The 19,669-nt window shown below is 41.8% G+C and overlaps 1 protein-coding gene across 2 annotated transcripts in view; it reads left to right on the top strand.

Moving 5' to 3' along the window:
• The window catches only part of LOC136428110 (chondroitin sulfate synthase 1-like), a 36,174-nt gene that overhangs the window by 793 nt on the left and 15,712 nt on the right, over window positions 1-19,669 (top strand). Inside the window, exons 1-2 of one of the 2 annotated variants that reach the window (XM_066417401.1) lie at window positions 1,727-1,915; window positions 3,008-3,914. In XM_066417401.1, the coding sequence (XP_066273498.1) occupies window positions 1,803-1,915; window positions 3,008-3,914 (1,020 nt within the window). In that variant the 5' untranslated portion in view covers window positions 1,727-1,802. Of the gene's footprint in view, window positions 1-1,726; window positions 1,916-3,007; window positions 3,915-19,669 lie in introns of those variants that run through there. The other variant, XM_066417402.1, reaches the window with a different exon arrangement.

Raw genomic sequence — 19,669 nt, 5'->3', positions numbered from 1 at the left:
GTGTCAACACAGGCACATACATAGCTTTTTCAAGGTGTCGATTGTTTTGACAACAAGTAACATTAAGCACAGAGGGAGTGTTATCTTGCATTCCTACAGATTTGACCCTATCTCATTCTCGCAGCAACTTGCGTTGTCACTCGATTGTTCCCATATAGAATATTTCACAAGGCCTGTTTGCCATTGTTGTTACATAGGTCGAGGACAATTATAAAACAGGACTGACGTCATCGGAATTATGACAAGGATAAATATTGACAAGATTTGTTGACATACCGGATCTATTTCTGGTGGGATGTTAAATGTACGCAGGGTTACTACACTGTTATTTCCTGTGGATATACTACGTCACATCATGCGACGTGCTACATTTCACAACAAAAGTTGCAGCCAGAGCTTCTACGGGTTTGAAAATTTGGAAAAATCTAGAGTTGAACGTTCGGGAACATTTCTGACCAGGGGCTAAGAAGGGACACTTTTATCGCGGACAGCATCCATGTGTAGGTTCTAATTCTGGACACCCCCCCCCCCCCCGCACCTGCTATTCCCGCTTATGCGTACCTCACAGTCTCTGGTATTTCCGCTCCTGGAGCTGGGGGAAGCCTACCCACGTCTTTTGCCGTGCTAATGTTGTAACTTGTCTCTTGAGTGGTCCCCATATTCTTACCTCCCCGAACACTGCAGTTTGTCTGTACTGACAAAATGCCAGCGTGGGTGAAAACACGCACCCTGAAACGTAAGCACCTCAAGACTGAAGCGTTTCTCATAAGTTGTTAGTCTCCAAGCAGACCGGGTTGCAAAGACCGTATCCAACGGCTGGCAAGAGGGGTTTTTATAGCAACTATCTAAACTCCCTCTGCCAGTTGAATACGCTGCAGCTGGTCTTTGCAACCCGGTCTGCTTCAGCCTTGGGGACTAATAAGTTGTAGCCAACGGTCTGTCGTACTGCAGGCGGATTTCAAGTTGTACACTGCGGCAAAGTTAACGTCTGTTTGTCGTTGACTGATTGGTTGAACGTTCTCCGCATGACTCGTCCAAAGCTGTCCATCCAGGTTCATATTTTACTAATCAAGATCAAGTCTCAAAACAAGAGTTCAAAGATCTCATACCTCCGTGAAATAATGAGTTTCGTATGTCTTATAAAGTTTCGTCAAGAATGTAATTGTCATTACCATAATCTCCTAATATCGGGCTAGCAATAAGAAAAAAATGTAATAGTAAAACTGTAACTTGAAAAAGAAAACAGCCGGAAGGAGTCTGCAACGGAGGCTACGCCCACCCCTTCTTTCGAGCGTTCCCTTACGCGTCAGGTCAGTCCGTGTGGCCAAGTTTATAGCTGTAGTTTCAGTCTTAATGCCAGAGGCGCTTGTGTACGATAAAAAGCTTTCATTTGTTGGGGCTATTGAAATCACATATAAAGCAAAGTAGCTAATACAAGTAAGTGTCATTCAAAAGCAAACAGCAAAACGACACACTATCTCTTTATATACGTATAGCCTGACTAAAATAGCGCTCCTAGCGGCCGGCCCGACGGTTACCGACCCCTAGGGGTGGGTTCATTAAAAGCGAGAGATTGCAATTGTAAACAGGCTAACGTTACCTATCTCTTATGTTTATCCGGATGTAACACTATATATATATATATATATACAACCAGGATGCGGACGTGGCAAGCTCGCGGTTATTACAATCTTCTTTCCGCATGAGATCAATGTACTACTAGTATACCCCTCTCTCACACTTGCGAAGGATCCTGATACTTTCTATCCAAAGCCACACCCAGTTATTGCGATAGTAAGTACATGTACTTCTTCTGGCAAGTCTGTCATCGGGATCTTCATTTCGATCACACACATATCACTCTGCAACAGAAGGGCTTCAACAAACGATCTGATCGTTCTGAAGGGCATGCAAGGTATGCTGTCAGTAGTTTTGTTTTTGCCATTCAGTGAGTTTTTGGAAGTGATAGTTTTAAAGTAAAGAACTTAACACAATACAATCACATTATTTATTACAGGATGATTCAGCTGCAGAGAACGACAGAAACTTGATTGGTACAAGACTCATTTTCAATTTGTCGGTAGCAACTCGAAACCATTTCGACTTTTTTTCAGGGCATGAGCCTCAACGCAACTTGCGTTTCGGTGCTGTGGCAATAGTCCTTGGGGACTCGGATGGGGCACGTACAACGACAAAGTCTGTCAAGCAAAAAAAAAAAAGATATTCTGTGTCCACCTCTTGTAACGTTAATACTCAAGCAATCACCGCAAGTTTTTTTAATCATCTGTAGCTGCATTTGATTTTTCCAGGGATTCAAACATACATGATTTGTTACTCATGCAGTATGCTTTTCCTTTCTCCAAAAACTTTGGTTTGTGATATATTCTATCTGACTTGCAGTCACTTTTGTCTTTTCTCTTTTTCGTCTGTAGCTCCCATTTCAGAGTCCATTCATCCACTAAATATGTTTACCAGCCCTATGCATTTTTACTCAGATCTCAGTTTTTTATATCAACAACTAAATGTCAATTTTGTCACAATGCTTTACGTTTGGGACCGCATTGTTGACAATGACACCAGGTGACCTAACCAGAGTGCAAAGTGAACCAGACATTTTGCCCTGAGGAAGGTGACAGACGGTCACCGAAACGTCGGCCGGCTATCATGTTACTCCTCAGTTGTGTCAACTTGTGAATAAAAACTTTTTTATTCGGTCATTCACCAGCCAGATGAAATTGTTCACGGAATCAAACATGTCGTTTGATTCTTATCTTCTGGTTCATACTTTTTCTCCCACATGTCTTATCTCCTTATCACTAGGAGGACTCTAGGATGACTATCAGGTTCCTTGGCGCTATAAATGATGTCAGGATTATCTGGCCGGTGGAGGATCCACGTGGGTGTTGTGCATGTGACGTCATGAATAAACAAGATGGCGGCCGAACTGGTGAACCTGCAGCTTCGGTCGGGCTGAGATACTCACTAATGTCGATCTTTCTGTCTACAGAGAGGACCCAGTGCTCACCAAGACATGTAGTCGTCAGCGGAACAGTGTGTTGGGCCTGCTGACGAACCCGAGAGTGATGCTGTGGACGCGGCGGGCCGGCATGACGGCGCGAGCCCGGATGGTGGTCGGGCTGTGTGCGGGACTGTTTCTGGGGTTCACGCTTGCCAGCTGGCTGGTGGTGCAGAGGGCCGACCCGCCTAGAGGAGGGAGTCTCGCGACCCGAGTGGGGTGCAGACGGGACCCCACGGCTGCTGAGGTGCTGTCCAGCGGGGCGGGCGACCCAGGGGGACCGGCGAGTACGCCCAAGAGGGAGTCAGCCGGCCCTGAGCGGGGCAAGAATCTTGTGTACGTCGGGGTGATGACGGCCAAAAAATACCTGGACTCCCGAGCGGTAGCCGCATACGAGACCTGGCAGAGGCATATACCGGGCAAGGTCGAATTCTACTCCGCTTACGATCCTACCGGCTCCTCTCCAGGGGGGTTGTCCCGAGTTAACATCCCGGGGGTTGACGACGCCTACCCCCCTCAGAAGAAGTCCTTCCTCATGCTGAAGTACATGCACGACCATTACCTGGACCAGTATGATTGGTTCATGAGGGCTGATGATGATGTCTACATCAAGGGGGACAAACTGGAGAATTTTCTCAGGGGGGTGAATGCCACCAGGCCACTCTACATCGGACAGACGGGGCTGGGCAATGCCGAAGAGTTTGGGCGCCTGTCGCTGGACGCGGGCGAGAACTTCTGCATGGGGGGTCCGGGGATGATCATGAGTCGAGAGACGCTGAGGAGGATGGTACCCAACATCTCGTGGTGTCTGAAGCACCTGTACACCACACATGAAGACGTGGAGATCGGGCGCTGCATTCAGAAGTTCACCGGGGTGTCCTGCACATGGGCTTATGAGGTAAGAATATTTGCACAATTTCACTGGGGGAATGAATACAACTTAGCATAGTCTACGAAAATCAATTATCTTCACCTCATTAGCTCAATTAATCCTTACAACACATTTGACCGACTAGTTTTCAGAAATACAGAAAACATTGATATAGCGTTGTAAGGACAAGACAATTCGGGGGCAAAGGCAAAGATTTATGGCCAACTGTGGAATGTGCCCTGGGCACCTCACATCTGCTTCTGTTTCTTGGCAGGAAGGACTTGTATGCTTAACTGATAAAATGGCAACATTATCCCTTCAATAAACTTTTGAAGTTACTTTTTAGCTCTCTTTGATGAGTACCCTTTATCTATAACCTCTTATACTATTATCTGAAAAGGGTAAAAGGAAAAAAGTTTCCACCAATACTTTCAAAGTGACCATCTTTTAGCTGTCTACGAAGCAGCCAAGCTGTGCATTCAAATGCTCAATAAAGGTCTTTATTCATTCAGTACTAAAGAGAGACTCAGCCCAAGGCAAAACTAACAGGCTTTTTGACTTGGAGGTATGTGTGTGGTACAAAATGATGGGTACCACACAGGGCAGGGCTTGGTCTAAATGCAGGGGTGTCTGGAGCTCCTTGACATCCTAAGAAGGCTTATCAAATGCCAGAATTCTCACTGAGGCAATTTTCCGCCCAGCTAGTAGAACAAACTAGTGGAACTGGAGCCCAACCCTTTGGTATGGGCTCCACTGACCAAACATGAGACTGGAGGGGTCAAGCAGGTGACAGAGAATTACTGACACCTAGAGCCTAGAGGACACCCTGCACCTGGTGCCCAACATACCGACAGAACAGGAGAGAAGTGGAAATACCACACATGACCTTTACCACTTGGAATTCACCTTGATTTGTTGATGTTGTCTCCTTGATGTGTTGGGATACTGGAATCCTGTTGCAGAAAGTCATGTATATTTCAGCAGTTGTCTGTGAGTGAAGGAACAATTGAGAACAATGTGCCTAAATTGCCTGAAGGCAAGGGAATGCCACTTTGTGTGTTTAATTGAGAAAGAATGTCCAACCACGCTAGGGTTTCCATATTCCATTTTCAGCAGGAATCTCAGGCTGAAGTAAAAATTTCTCTGCTCAAATTGACCAGAAAGTTTGAAAATCAATTAATTTTGTACCAAACTAGACATGGTTGTCTATCTGCATCTGTATCTATAGTCTATGACTGATTCTAAAGGATTCTAAATACTAGTCTAGTGGTAACACCTTTCTTTTAATGCTACTATTAGTACTAGCTCTCCTTCTTCTTTGTTTTCTGTATGGTTCATGCAGCTAATCTAGCCTAAAGGTTAGATTAGAATCCTCGCACCTATAATTGACTAAGTGTCTTCGGACTTACACTAAAACTTTAACGAGCAACATCTTTATTTGTCATGATTAAAGTTCATGGGTGTGTCTCAGAATCTGCACTAAAGTTTTACTAGCCTCGTGAGAATAAAGCAAGATGTCCACATTGAGACTGGTTTTGTCAGATAATGCCAGGAAGTAACTATCTGTTCTACTAAGCAGTCGTTATATCATAAGGATATCTTGACGTAGTCTCCCAACACCAGTAAAGATAGTGAATCTTCAGGGTAAACAATCTTGTGTGTACAACGCGTTTGTCTTCGTGTTTGGACCATACTTACAGCTGTTCTGTGGGGGCAGTTTCCCTTGTCCCATTTTTCTCAAGTGTTTATTTAATGACATCAAAAAGATATTAGCCTCTTTTGGGATAAACTTTGCGGTTTTAGTAGTATAGATTATATTAGCGTTGCCACTCCTGTGCAATACCCTGGTTGTATGGCTTGATTTTTTGTGTTACAGTACTTGAGAGTGTGTTTCATGTATGCTTGTGTGTGTAGAAAATGTCTGTGCTGACCAAGTATAAGTCCACTGTGACAAGTGAACATTATCACGATCATAATTCAGGTCATACTGTTTTATACCTTGGTATATCAATGGGATAGGGCCCAGAGGGGCCCTGGCAAACATTCTAACCTCTGACCTTTCACCCCCAGGCCCTTAAAAGTCACTGCCTGCTATTTCTGTGAGTGGCTGTTGAAGCACTCAATCATAAACATTGACATGTCACTCCTCTGAAATGTGTGTCAACTGAGAAAAAAATTGACAGGCTTTTTGGAAGCACCTTTTATTTTGATATTTATGCAAATATACAAGAGGAGTCTAAAAATGTACAACTGGGGAATTGTTTGTTTTCGTATCCATCCTTGATAAACGTACTTAACTGTTAATTGGAAACCAGAGCTGTTTCTCTGTAATGACTTCCAAGCCAGCCATTGCTCTGACATTAAATCCTGCTGGGTTTTTGACAAAGTTGTTTCTCTCCTGGATTGAAACCTCCACTGGCTAGAGGTCCATCTGCTATATGCTGGCTTTCAACACATGCTGTCCCCTTGGAAATGCTACGTTGAAAAGTAGTATATAGAAGCAAGCTGTTTGGACAAAGACCACTTTGACCGATCTACCAGGGAGTAATTTAAAATGCCATGAATGATGGGACATCTGCTATGGTGCTTGGTAGTGATGATAAATATTTGAAGGTCATTGGTAGGGTTGAGTCCTCCCTCCAGTTGTTGTGTATACTCACTGTTCAGCCCTGACTTTAGCGTCCATGTCCCATTAGGCTGTCTGCCAGCTATTTTGTGAGGCCAACTGTAGTGTGCTGCTGGGCTGATATACACCGGACGTTGCAAGAAATTTACTTGAGGTTCACACAGTTTAGAAAAGGGAGAGACCATCTCTGACCAGTTGACAGCCAACCAGCCCTGATCGAATGTGCGTGATGTCTTGGATCACTTTGGGAACTGGTGCCTGCCTGTTAGTCCTTATTTCCTGGCAGTGAAGTTTCAGATTAAGTCGAGCCTGGTTATTTCCAGCACATTTTTGCCCCTGGGCTGGCAGCTGCCAAGGCCTTACCCAGGACATACAATGTACTGAACAGTACTCTTCTGTGACCTCTAGCTTACACATTATATGATAGAGAAAGGAGTAAGTTGCACAAATGATAACAGTACCCGGTATACCATTTTCATCCCAGTAGTTTAGTACCAAGGGAAGGATAGATAAGGTCCCCTTTAAATTCAAATATATGGAGTTAGAAAGGCAGATGTTTACCAGTATTCACTCACTGTCAGTCATCCTCACAGTTTAGATAAAAAGAAGCTGTCATGGTGTCGCCGCAGTCAGGCATCTTGAAAATGGCACCCTCCTGAACTTGGTTAGACACTGAGCGTGTGCTATAGCCCCAGAAACCAATTTGTGTAAACAAACCCTCTATAGTCACATGCAGATTTCATTACAAAGTAATCCTATGTAATTGCAGTCTGATAATATTTCAGTGCTATGTGATCTATTTCTTTAGCCTGAACCTGGTTTTGGGAATGACTGCAGGGCACGTTCATATCTGATAAATGTTAATAGAATTTTTGATGACCTGAGACCCTGTTCACACTCATTTTTTTCAATCGCGATTGAAGTATAATCGCGATTGTTCGATCCGATCGCGATTGAACGCAAAGAAACTTTTGCGTTCACACTGCTTTTCGCCAAGTGGATTAAAGTACGCCGTGATCCAATCGCGATTGAAGCACGATTGATTATTTATGCACGTTCAAACCCGTGCTCCGCCATGTCATCTGGTAAATGTCCCTCTTTCGGTGACATTTCCCCAGTTTGGTCTGCACCTCCTCTCTCCCCCAGATTGCGATGAGGACCCTGGTCTCCTCATCGCGCCACCTGCCACCAGCTGAAGTTGCTGACGGAGTTTTGTCCTTCTTCTTGGGCATTGTTGACGATGAAAAATTGTTGTTGTTGTAAGAGAGCGATCTGACGTGTGTGGCTTGGGTTTGTTTTCCCGCGCGATGCGAACTATGACCCCACGTACCCGAATGTATGACCTCCCACCCCCGGAACCAGCCGAAATCCCCGCCGATCGCGATGGAGTGAATCGTAGTTGTGTTCACACTCAAAATTTGATAGGATTGGATTGGATCCGATCGCGATTAATCCTCTTAAACTACCTCCGGGGGTAGTTACAATCCAATCGCGATTGGATCGTTTTGGATCGTTCCGATCGCGATTGGGAGCGTTCACACTGAAAAAATCAATCGCGATCGGATCGATTCAATCGCGATTATACTTCAATCGCGATTGAAAAAAATGAGTGTGAACGGGGTCTAATTGATGACTTGAAGTGTAATTCAAAATTAGAAGTAATCAGTACGTACACAATGTAGATATCCATGAGCCAATCACTTGTATAACTTGGATATGAATTTATTCATACTATCTGGAAATATAGTACATACCTTTTTTTAGTACATGAACATGAACATGTACTTGCAAGATAGAATGATTAACCAACGTTCCCTACAGTTTGTTACATATTGTAACATATTGTTTTGCGAGGTGAAGCATTTTCTTTTTCAGATGTAACTTAGTAAACACAACATCAGCTGATTGTTTATAAACATTTTCATTTTATACACTCCGAGACCAATAGCAATAACCTGAAATAAACAGCAGAATGAATAGAAAACTAGACCTTCTCGAGTTAATGTGTTGGCTCTGACAGACAGACACACAAACACACATACATACACACACTAACGTAACCAAAAATGTAGCCTTCTAGTGAAGATAATAAAGCTTCAGAATCTGCATAGTTCGTGACCCATCCCCATTTGTATCAGTGTTTCCTCTTGGCAAGTGGGATGGTTACAAATTAGTCTGTGTTGGAAGGTCATCGCTCTGGTTATCCTTGGTTGATTTCCTGCTACACAGTCATATATATCACTTTATCAATGGTAGATAGTTGCTGTGTTGGTATATTTGTAAGGCCATCTTAAAAAGACTGAAAGAAATATTTTGAAACATTCCATGCAAATATGAAGACTGTGGTCATGGCCTACATTTATGGATCTACAATATAATGTTGATATTGTCATTCTTTGTCTTTGAAATTGCTTCAGACATATCATTGTAAAATGTAGTTTCACATGAACTGGTCTAGATAACCAACATTCAGAAGCTGTAGCTACACCTTGCAGCTTATAATTGTTGATTAAGATCCCCCTGGTCTGGCCAGTGGTGGATCCAGATGTCTAGCTAACTAGTGGTGGGAAGAATGCTAGTTAGAGTAGTATTGCCCTATCTAGCTCTAGTTATTATTTTGCACACTGGACCCTTGACAAGTGATTTTATAACCTTCTAGTTGACTGAATGAAAATGTGTTCTGAACTATAAGGAGAGTGTGGTACTAGTAATAGGAGGAATAACTAGAACTACATGTATGCATGTACATTACCCTAATTAGTAAGGGTTTATCCCTACAGGCTTACACTCAAGTTGCTACCGGTATGGTATGATGCAGATCTACCTAAAATGTTGATTGTGATCAAGTTGCTATGGTATGATCTACCTAAAATGTTGATTGTGATCAAGTTTCTATGGTATAATCTTCCAAAAATGTTGATTGTGATCAAGTTTCTATGGTATGATCTACTTTAAGAGTTGATTGTGATCAAGAGATGCTATGGTGTAATCCACATAAAAAGTGTTGATTGTGATCAGGATGCTATGGTAAGATCTGCCTCAAGTGTTGATTGTGATCAGGATGCTATGGTAAGATCTGCCTCAAGTGTTGATTGTGATCAGGATGCTATGGTAAGATCTGCCTCAAGTGTTGATTGTGATCAGGATGCTATGGTATAATAATCCATCTGACAGTAATGAGTGACAGGAGGATCAGGGTTGTTATCAGTATTCAACTATTTTCCAAGGAGGATTACAGAAATGTATTTAGTGATCAAAGGACTAAGGGCTATAACTGACCATCAATACCGGGTATTGCTAAGTATGGTCAAATACTTGTATGCCCTTTTGGGTCACATGCTACCAACATTACAACGTTTGAAACCAGATATTTCACTAGTACAAAGCTATGGCTGTGATGATGAGGTATTATATGTATACTTAAAACTAATAGTCTAGACATTTTCCGATGGATGGAAGGCTTTGATGGCAAGAACTGTCTAAACTAAAAGACACCTACTTTCAGTACTAGGGATGTTTGGGAGCCATGGATAGAACTAGAAGGCTGGAGCACATCCTTCAATTGACTTGTCAAGGGGGAATTCAATATAGCATGATAGGGTACAGACACATGGGTTATTGTGGCACTAAGTACACATAACAGGAAGTGTTTGTCTGGAGTACAGACAACTTGTCCACTAATGGTGGTGGGAAACAGATCAGGGTTAGGACTGGTGGGAATCACACTCCATCTTGTGGAGAAACAGGTTAAAGAATGCTGTAACATGGGATTATCAGGATGATACCATCTGGAAAAATCAACTTATAAGATAGGAGACTAGCTCTTAAACAGTTTCATTTAAAAATGTGCCTATTGTATGTTTTATAAGTACCAATAATTCTGTTGTGTTTTTTGTGTCATTTCTACTAGTTATCTTTATGATTTGCAAAAGGACCAAGTTAAATGTCATAGTGTAAAACTTGTTTAAGAAATCAGAATATTTTTATATCATAATATTTTGCTCTCTGTAGGTTTCATATAGTATCTACCACATTTTACCGGGTGCACTGGGATGTGAGGGTTATAAATCAAGCAGTCGTTTCATCTATATCTTCTCCTTCTTTAGTTGATCTGTCTAAAAGCTAAGCCTACTGTTAGTCAAATCCTATCAAGTGTTGGTGTTCACGCAGTAATGATGACTGTGATTATGGGCCCTTTTGTTGGGGGATTAAAGCTTTTGCAGTTTGTTTTGTCTTGTGAATGGCTCCGTATTTGCTTCACAAAGGAAAGGATAATGATGTCTTTAGCAGTATCAAGTGTGCTACTGTGGTGAACACAAGCTATAAAACCTTGTGATCACAACACTCAGAGGGTTATGTGTATATAATACACTGACTTCCACCAGAACAAGGACAGTGCTTGTTTTTTTAACAGCACTTTCAGGTTGCAGACTGACTGTCATGGGGGCATTTTGCTTATGATAATTCACTCCTTTTTGTTGTGGTGTACAAACATTGATTTAGAAAGATAACCTTCTGAATTAGCCTCCCATTCCTTGCTCTTGGATAATTGAGTCAAACAAGCCAAACAAAAGAAACCAGGCTAGATTTTGAAAGGTACTTGCTCAGCTGCATCCCCAGCTATTGATGCGAGCTTCCCCTTCTTGTATGTAGATGAAATGACTCCTTTGAAGGGACCTTGGCCTTCCCTCCCCCAGTACTGAATGTCTTTGTTGGAGGGTTAAGACATCGTGTGAGACTTTGGTTCCATAGCCATGTTCATAGTGACCTTCCCGCTCTAAAAATCTCTTGTGCCAAACTTTGCCAGACTCAGATTCATTCATCCTGAACGCTACTTTGGCAACATCTACAAACGTCCTATCATTAACTGAGAATAGAATTATTCTCCCACATGCCACATCTCTGCCAAAAAGAGCATTACCATGGTGACAGGTTCAACTTTATAGTTCTGTTTTCTCGCTTACTTACAATCAGATACAGGGCTCACCACACATCACAGTAAGTGTGGTCATAGAGCAAGGTTTTGATTGGCTTTTGCCACATAAATGCTGATGTGTGAATCGGGTCTACCAGAATGGTCTGAACGTAGTAACTCTAAAACAGGAATGTTGCATGTAGTTGTCAAAACATGTTTTTGTATGATTTTCATTGAAACAATTCCACCTTTTAAAAGTTTTTCCATGAACCATTAATCTGTTACCTCATTTTGTATGAATCACAGATGTGGTTACATCTCATCTGGGAGCCATTGAACCCCCCTCCTCATTAGAGCAGCTGTAGCCTAACTGTCTGAACCAGAGAGCCTCTAGGGATGGGATTGCACATGTTATATTTCAAGGTGCCCTAAAATGCTACATTGTGTGACACAGATATGTTGGTATAGCCTGGATACCATCCTCCTTAGTTTACTTCTGGCTCATTCTTCATGGTTAGCAAGCGAAAAGAAATGAGCAGAGGATGGTACCCAGGCTAATGCTGATAAAGGCTTGGTAGATACAGTGAAGGTTGGATTTGCCTGGACTGGCAGGGAGTTACACCTTTCCCTGGAAATATTGAAGTGCTCCCCTCTATTTCAAGTCGCAGTGGAAACAGGGTTGGGTTCTTCAAGGGCATGAAAATCAGGATAGAATTGAGCAAATTTTTACAATGTACAGTTATTATACAGTAGCATAACAACCATATTTTGAAACGATATCCCCTTATTCGTATATGCAGTACTGAAATTGTATGTTTGCCCTTATTCAGGTCTCCTTCCAGACAGCACTTGATGAGACACTAGACACCTTTTTGCCGTACAACATTTCTTCACCTATTGTGTTCATGTGTCGCAGGTGTATCGAGACGAACCGATCGCTCCACGGTGTACCCAAACACACGCGTAATGTAGGGTATCATGTAAACAGGCTGCCTAGTGTCCGGTGTGACCAGGGGCCGGCTTATGTATTGTTAGCAGGGCAATAGGAAGAAAATCTGACATCCTTTCATGTCACGCTAAACCCAATGGATACTTTCACACCTGTGCTAAAAGGTATGACCCTCTCTTTTTACCTGTACACCTGTTTATGCAACCACAGGCATACAATCCTCGGGGTCAAACTCATGGTCAATGGTCAGTGGTTTTAATCCATCCTGGACTGGTCCAGTTCTGCTTTTTGTGGTCAGCTAAACTTAATTACCTTTTAGGAAGAAAGAATGGCAAGAAACTGGGTGCTGATTTGCATGTGAACTAGAGAGCATTTTCTGTGAGTTATCCCAGGTGTTCCATGCACAATTGACTGGAAAATTGTTCCGTGACCGGCATGGTGTTTGTCTGTATGCTCATCCTAAGCTCTCATTAACATGTCATGGGAATGCATGTGTTGTATGCATACCTTGGAATATAATTTTTGAATACACATTTTGCATTTGGCTCTTGCAGGACCCCAGACTATTGAGCACTGGGTTACAATGCAAATATTACAACATTCCGTATAACAATCCTCACTATGCAAAAAGGGCCATTTAGAAAGGCCATTTAGACCAAGAAAGGAATATTGTTATTTCGCTACAAAAATGTATATTGGAAGCTATTACAATAATACATTCTTTCATGACATTAAGCTCTTGACATGCTTGACAGGCATTTGTTGGTGAATGCTTTTCTCTAATTAATTTCCAATTCTCTGGTGTGCCGTTCATTGGATGTTGACATTATTGATTCAACTTGATTAAGGAGGCAAAATCCACCCTGACCTTGGGACTTGCGGTGACCACTAGGTAATATATTTGTGGCTTTGGCCGAAGCCCAGAATTGCACTTAGTACAATTTAAAGGCCTACAGAGTCAAAGGTTGATGCCTTAGTGCCATTTCAGGTCATGATTGGCCATATGTAGATCTTGCTCCCACATCAAATGGAGCTGAACGTGTAAGTCGTTTGTGCCAGACCTTTCAACAGTAATTCACCCCCATTTTATGTTAGGACCAATATGGCGTATATATACTGAGGGGGTTAAAAGCAACAAACAATTGTGCAAAGTGCCAAACCCTGCCAAGAATAGTACCTATGCATTGCATAGTTCATTCATCAGTGCATTCATCAAGAATACAGTCAAACCTGTACAAAGAAGCACCTCTGCATAAGGACCACCTGGCCAATGTGACCACTTTTTGGTGGTCCCTTCGATAATTTTTCCCATTAATTAACACAAGCATTAAAAATCCTGTCTATAGTGACAACCTGTCTACCTGACCAGATTTTATCGGTCTCCTGAGTGGTCTTCTTGGACTGTATAAGTTTGCCATGAGCTGATGAAATATGGCAAAATCTTCCATTGATACTGAGAGAAAACTCTAGAACCTGTTTTCCTGGTGTAGCATATACTTCAGCGTTTGATTACAGTAAAGCTAGAACCCTATTCGTGACAGGCTATCGTGTTTCTGTCGTCATTGGAAGACAGAGGAAAATGTAGAAATCTAATTAGAGAGGATAGTATTGTTGTCGCAGGCTCTGACGTCAGACTGCACTTTTCATTACGCTGGAAACTGTAGATGACCTAGATTGTGTTACACGCTACATGCGGAATCATCAACTTGTTCTGATTATTATATATGATAATCCTAGTCTAGACTAGTCAAGATGCTGACGCACTAGCCATTGTATGTATGTAAGACAACTCAGATTGGACTGTGATCCCAGAATGTCATGAGTCAAATGGCACTGTTTAGCAGGTCAAGAGATTCGATGATGGAAGAATACATCTGGCACATGAGTGGAGGGATGGGAGGGGCTGAACTCGACCTTTTCTCATGGCACACATGAGGCCACTAGAACAGTATGGTGAGGTTATGATAGAGACCTCAGGGGAAACATTGCTTCTGTGTTGTTTATATTGTTACGTTATCCTGAAGTGTACTGACAGGTTACAATAAACTGTCCAATCTCGAGATAAGAGAGAGAGGACAAAGAAATGACTAGATCTGATAAAAAAGGATGTACAATCCCTAGCTCCGACATATATCACACAATTTCAGGTGGTCAAAACCGTGAACTGGGGATACTCAAATTCTTAACTGACAGGATGGTTTTCTACCATTGAATCAGCGGATTATACTGTATCAGGTGTGTTTGTGACAGGTCATGTGGAGGAGGACTGTGTTCCGTCTTTCTTACTTAATTCTGAATGTAAACAAGTTGACCTACATACATATACAAACATCTCACCTCATCTTCTCTGAGGTGTTGTAGAGTAACACGGAAAAGATTAAGTATCATTAACAAAAATTGTAAAAAAGTAAAATGGAAGCTTGCCTTTCTTACCTGTGACAAGCGAACACTTGGAAGTGTGCAGTTGTCAGATACATAGATACATAAATATGCCAACATGTAGATAAAATGATCCAATCATTCTATCAAATTAGTGGTAAATTTGTCTTGTACATATCAATTGAAAGCCCCAAAAGAACATTCAATACTTGTGTAACACTTCTTGTCTATGCCAGACATCTAAATGTTTGATGATTTAGTGACTGGTAGTATCTGCATTTTGCACAGCCATAATACAGCTTATGTCTGATCCTTGTTTCCATTATCACTCATCCTGAGACCCTGGGGAAATGATTTATGGGGAGACAGGATTTTCCTCTTCCCGCCCACACAGAGAAAGATGAAGCTATGGGATGGATAGGCATCAACTGTAGCTAGGGGCACTGACCATGGAGGAAGTTGTCAGTGCAGTTTTCAAGGCCGGCTATTCATGTATTGTTTTTCTTTCAACTTTCCTCTGCATGTTGTAAATTTGGGCCGTCCCCTGTACAATTTTTCCTCATTGTTACATGCACCCCCTGCCTTTGGTACATGTATACCCAGGCTAAAAGGTCTTCAGTCCTTCTTTTCTTGAAACAGTTTCACATTTGTGTATGGAGAACCCAAATAAATTGTACTACTTGTAGCTAGCCAGAGACTTTGTTAGAGAATGCCAGACTGTTCTGGAGGCAAAAGCTTAGCTGTAATGACAGCTTAAAAGGCCTGTCATGACCACTTGAACAGTTTGGAGGTCAATACCTATGTAATCCCATTTACAAAGGGCTCAGAAGTGCATGGACTTAACCTTGTAAAAGCTTATGTCATGTAAAAAGAGCCTAGAATATAGTAACAAAGTTAAACCCTTACTGATCTACTTAGCTTGCTTATTTTTCATTGACGTATTTTTGGACTGTTTGTTGGTGACTCATTAGAAAGAGCGTTTAAGGACGAGGATGAAGTTTTAGTTTGAATGGTAGTATACTGTATAGACAAACATGAACATTTTTCTTCCATGGATCATTGCCAGGTCTATTCCCTCAGGAAGGTTTGTACTTAAACTGCCTGGTGAAGTTCTTTCATGTTCTTGATGAAATTCGTAGGGGAAATGCTTCACATTCCCAGACAATATTGTAACTTTTTCCAGGCATCACCTTTAATCAGGTGACTTATAGATATTATTTAGAATATTTTCAGGCATCCTGATTATTCTCCATTTATACATTGAACAGAATACTTTATGTATATTTGTTTTAGGAATAGCGATTATTCAAGTTGTATTGAGCTTTTGATAAATAGAGTTAAAGTAAATTGTGATGGGTTAATATTGTGAAATTGCTGTCTTGCTCCCATTGATTAAGGTTTCCAGAATGTTTACTGGGCAGTAACAGATCTCTTAACTTGGAACTAATGGTCTCTCCAACCATCAAATTGAATTAGAGAACCAATTTGTCACATTAAGCATTTGACCTTTGCCCTTCCTGGTGGCTTTGTATGACCTTTGGCCCCAGGAGGGTAACCCTAGGAGGGGTTTGTACACTTCCTGTTGTAATAAGGGCTGAACTTGGTTTTGCCATTGGGAAATTATAACATCTACTGTTATTGTAGAAATATAAGACTGATATTGCTGCATATATGACATTGAGTGCCTTTAACATGTAAAAATATCCCATTTACAATCTCAGAAAACTGAACTTTGCTTGAAGATGGCAGAGTTGGTTTTCTTGAAGACTTAAAAACAAGCTACTGTACCAGGATGTTATTTTTATAGACAGTATTTTTCCATTTGGTGACATGTTGATATTTAATAAATGTGGATACAGGCTAGGCAGTGTTTTAGCATTGAGCTGGGTCAAACTGATCTAGGAATGGCCTACAAGCTTGCATGACACAGATGTAGGGACTCCAGTTCCCTGGTCTTTCCTGCTGTCTGATAGCACCATGCACAGTTGACTGGATTCTTGGGAGGCATGTTCTCTTGGCACAGGGTACACCAATGTGGTCAAGAACAAACCTTGCAGGTTAGTTACCTTGCAGGGTTACAGCTGTTTCTACAGAGGGGTGTTGTCAGACTGTCTGGCCGACTTGGTGACACAAGAGCGCAGGTGAATAGGTCACATGCAAGGAGACCATGGTGAGCTCTGGGTCGCAAGACGGTGAGTTTCCCTTCTTTGGCTTAGTCTGAGGGAAGGCGTCTTGGCTCATGAATATGCAGCTGTTTCTGTGTTACTTGGCTGACACTGTCATGGCTGCCTGACCTTGACCTCTGACCTATCCTCCCACTTGGAGCATCTGAACCTCCCTGCCAAACCACATGTTGTGAATGAAGGTGTCACTGTAAATCAAAATCATTTGGTGTCTGGGGTAGTTGCACCTTTGTTGACAGGGGATGTATGTACCTACAGCCATTATCATTGTCAGATGTAGTCCATCATTATCGTCATCATGGCCAGTCTTAGGAAAAGTTCTAACTTGTGCTGATTTGGTTGGTGATTGTCATTGCAATGAGGTCAGTATGTGTTACATGAGTTTTTTTTTTTAATTTTCATTTTGGGCTTGTTCCAGCTAAGTTAAGGAAGTAGTCAAGAAAACCTTTTTTAAAGATGTAGGTGGAGAACATGAACAAAATTGGGATTGGGGTGGAGGAAGCATGTAATTACAAAATATGGAACCCATGCCCAAGAGGTCAGAATACCAGTCGGGGTCAAGTTAAACTCCTCCATGCCTAAAATAAGCTAAATGGACCTATCAAAGATGTGGATGTTATCTATCTCCTGATTGATAGTGAAAAGAATATGTAATGCACAAGTACATAATTGGCTGCATGTACCCTCCTACATTGGGAGCTATTGTTTATGTGATCTTTCCCAAGTTTATTTGATCTCCTTACCTCCTCCAGTCCACAGGCCTGGGGCCCTGGAGCTGTGGCCAGGTTTGATGTAGCCATTAATAACCTTCTGTATAACATTGTGTCAATCAATGTGTATTCAATGGATTAAGTATAAAATTTTACTCTTCAACAAATGAACAGCACTTGGCATGATATATTGCTGCCATGTGTGATATAGCATAAAAGAAAACATAATTCATGATATAAATGCAGACAAAAATATTTTGTGAGGCATTTATGCATCTTCCCACACAAAAATCAAGCATTGATGGTAGAAATTGAGACATCAATTTGTTTGAAGCTGAAATGTTCATCCAGTCTTTCTGAGAGATAAAATGAGAAGTATTTGTGGCAGATGAAAGACTGGCATGCCAACCTGCCAGGGTAAGGGAGCTCATGCCACTCAACTTGGCCTAATCATTGCCAGATCTCAGGGGGGCAGGTCACTTGGCTGGAGTCTAGACTGGTCTATTCTAGATGTGTGGAATCTGTCATTCCTCTGAAAGGAAAGGGTCAGGTTTCATGTCTTAAAACATCCAGGTAAAAGGGAACAGACCTTTGTGAATAAGACTAAGAGCAAGCCATATATAATGTGAAGAGTCACCTGACACAAATTTAAGGCAGTCACTTGACCCTCAGTCTACTCCTTTGGGTTATCGGGAGATTTAGGTGTCAGGGCTTTTTGTGGAGTGATGACATTTTGGATTTTCCCTTGCCAGTTTTAATTTTCCAAAAATGGTATGAATGATGTTGTGTTGGCATGATGGATGGAATATTCCTTGTGCCCTTGAATCTGATTGGAACAACAAGATTTGACAGCAGACACGCCAACAGCCTAGTGAGTAAGTAGTTTAAGCGGAAACAGCCTAGGTCAAATCCTGTGCTTACATGTGGACATAGGTTTGTTGTAACAGCTGTAACTTGGCCTGGATGGATGTGACCTGAACTGGTACCAACACGCCAAATGGACAAGACCATGTCCTTCAGTGTTTATTTACAGCCAAGTAGGTTGTTGATTGATATGGTCAAACCCATCTAATCACTGAGTCTTCAGTTACTTGTACTCTGCCAAGGAGGTTCATGTATATTTCCAGCAGCCTTGGTGGGGCTTACGATCAGCATATCAGTAGTGTGCTTGTGAGTGTGAGTGTGTGTGTATGTGTATGTGTGTGTGTGTGTGTGTGTGTGTGTGTGTGTGTGTGTGTGTGTGTGTGTGTGTGTGTGTGTGTGTGTGTGTGTGTGTGTGTGTGTGTGTGTGTGTGTGTGTGTGTGTGTGTGTTTGTGTGCGCATGTGATTTAGGAAAAGATCAAGATCCAGGTTTGTGTGCATGACTTTATTGAAATAATTTTTTTAGAAAGGAATGTCAATAGTATCAAGCATTGGCCAAAGTTGCAAATACTATCTGCTTTGGGGGCAAAGTTAGCCTGGTATCCAACCCTTAGCTTCTGTGTTTTTTTCCTTCTTGGAGCCAACTAGCAGCTTGAGTACCATCCTCAGTAGTTGTGGATAGCAAGCGAAAATCATTGAGCCAGTGGTCACTACGGAGGATGGTACTCAGGCTAGCCAACTAGAGCTTAGATGGATGGCTACCGGGCTAGAGCAACTGTACACATGATTATATTGAAAGCAGTTTCAAATTTGATTTAATTTCCCTTCAAGTTCAATAAAGTAATCTCATTTGTACTGGCACAAGGACAATGCAGATCCCTTCAAAACAACTGAGTTAACAAAAGCCAGTTCATTCCTGGTAGTTCTATTGAATTAACATTGAAATGACTTCTTATGACAACTGATATGACTTAGGTAAGGGGAATACTACGTCATGACTTCTGTGTCACTACATATGTACTTCTTTGTTCGGCCTCCGCTGTTTGTAAACAATACCACATTCTGGCACCCCAAATGGTGACTAGAAAAACAATATAATCAAATTTCCTTTTGGTTGTTTTCATTTATTATAAGAAACCCATATCTAGCACCACCTTC

Source organism: Branchiostoma lanceolatum, chromosome 2 (assembly GCF_035083965.1).
Source record: "Branchiostoma lanceolatum isolate klBraLanc5 chromosome 2, klBraLanc5.hap2, whole genome shotgun sequence".
NCBI lineage: Eukaryota > Metazoa > Chordata > Leptocardii > Amphioxiformes > Branchiostomatidae > Branchiostoma > Branchiostoma lanceolatum.
Note: the sequence above shows the minus strand (reverse complement) of the source record. Positions and strands in the feature narration are given on the sequence as shown.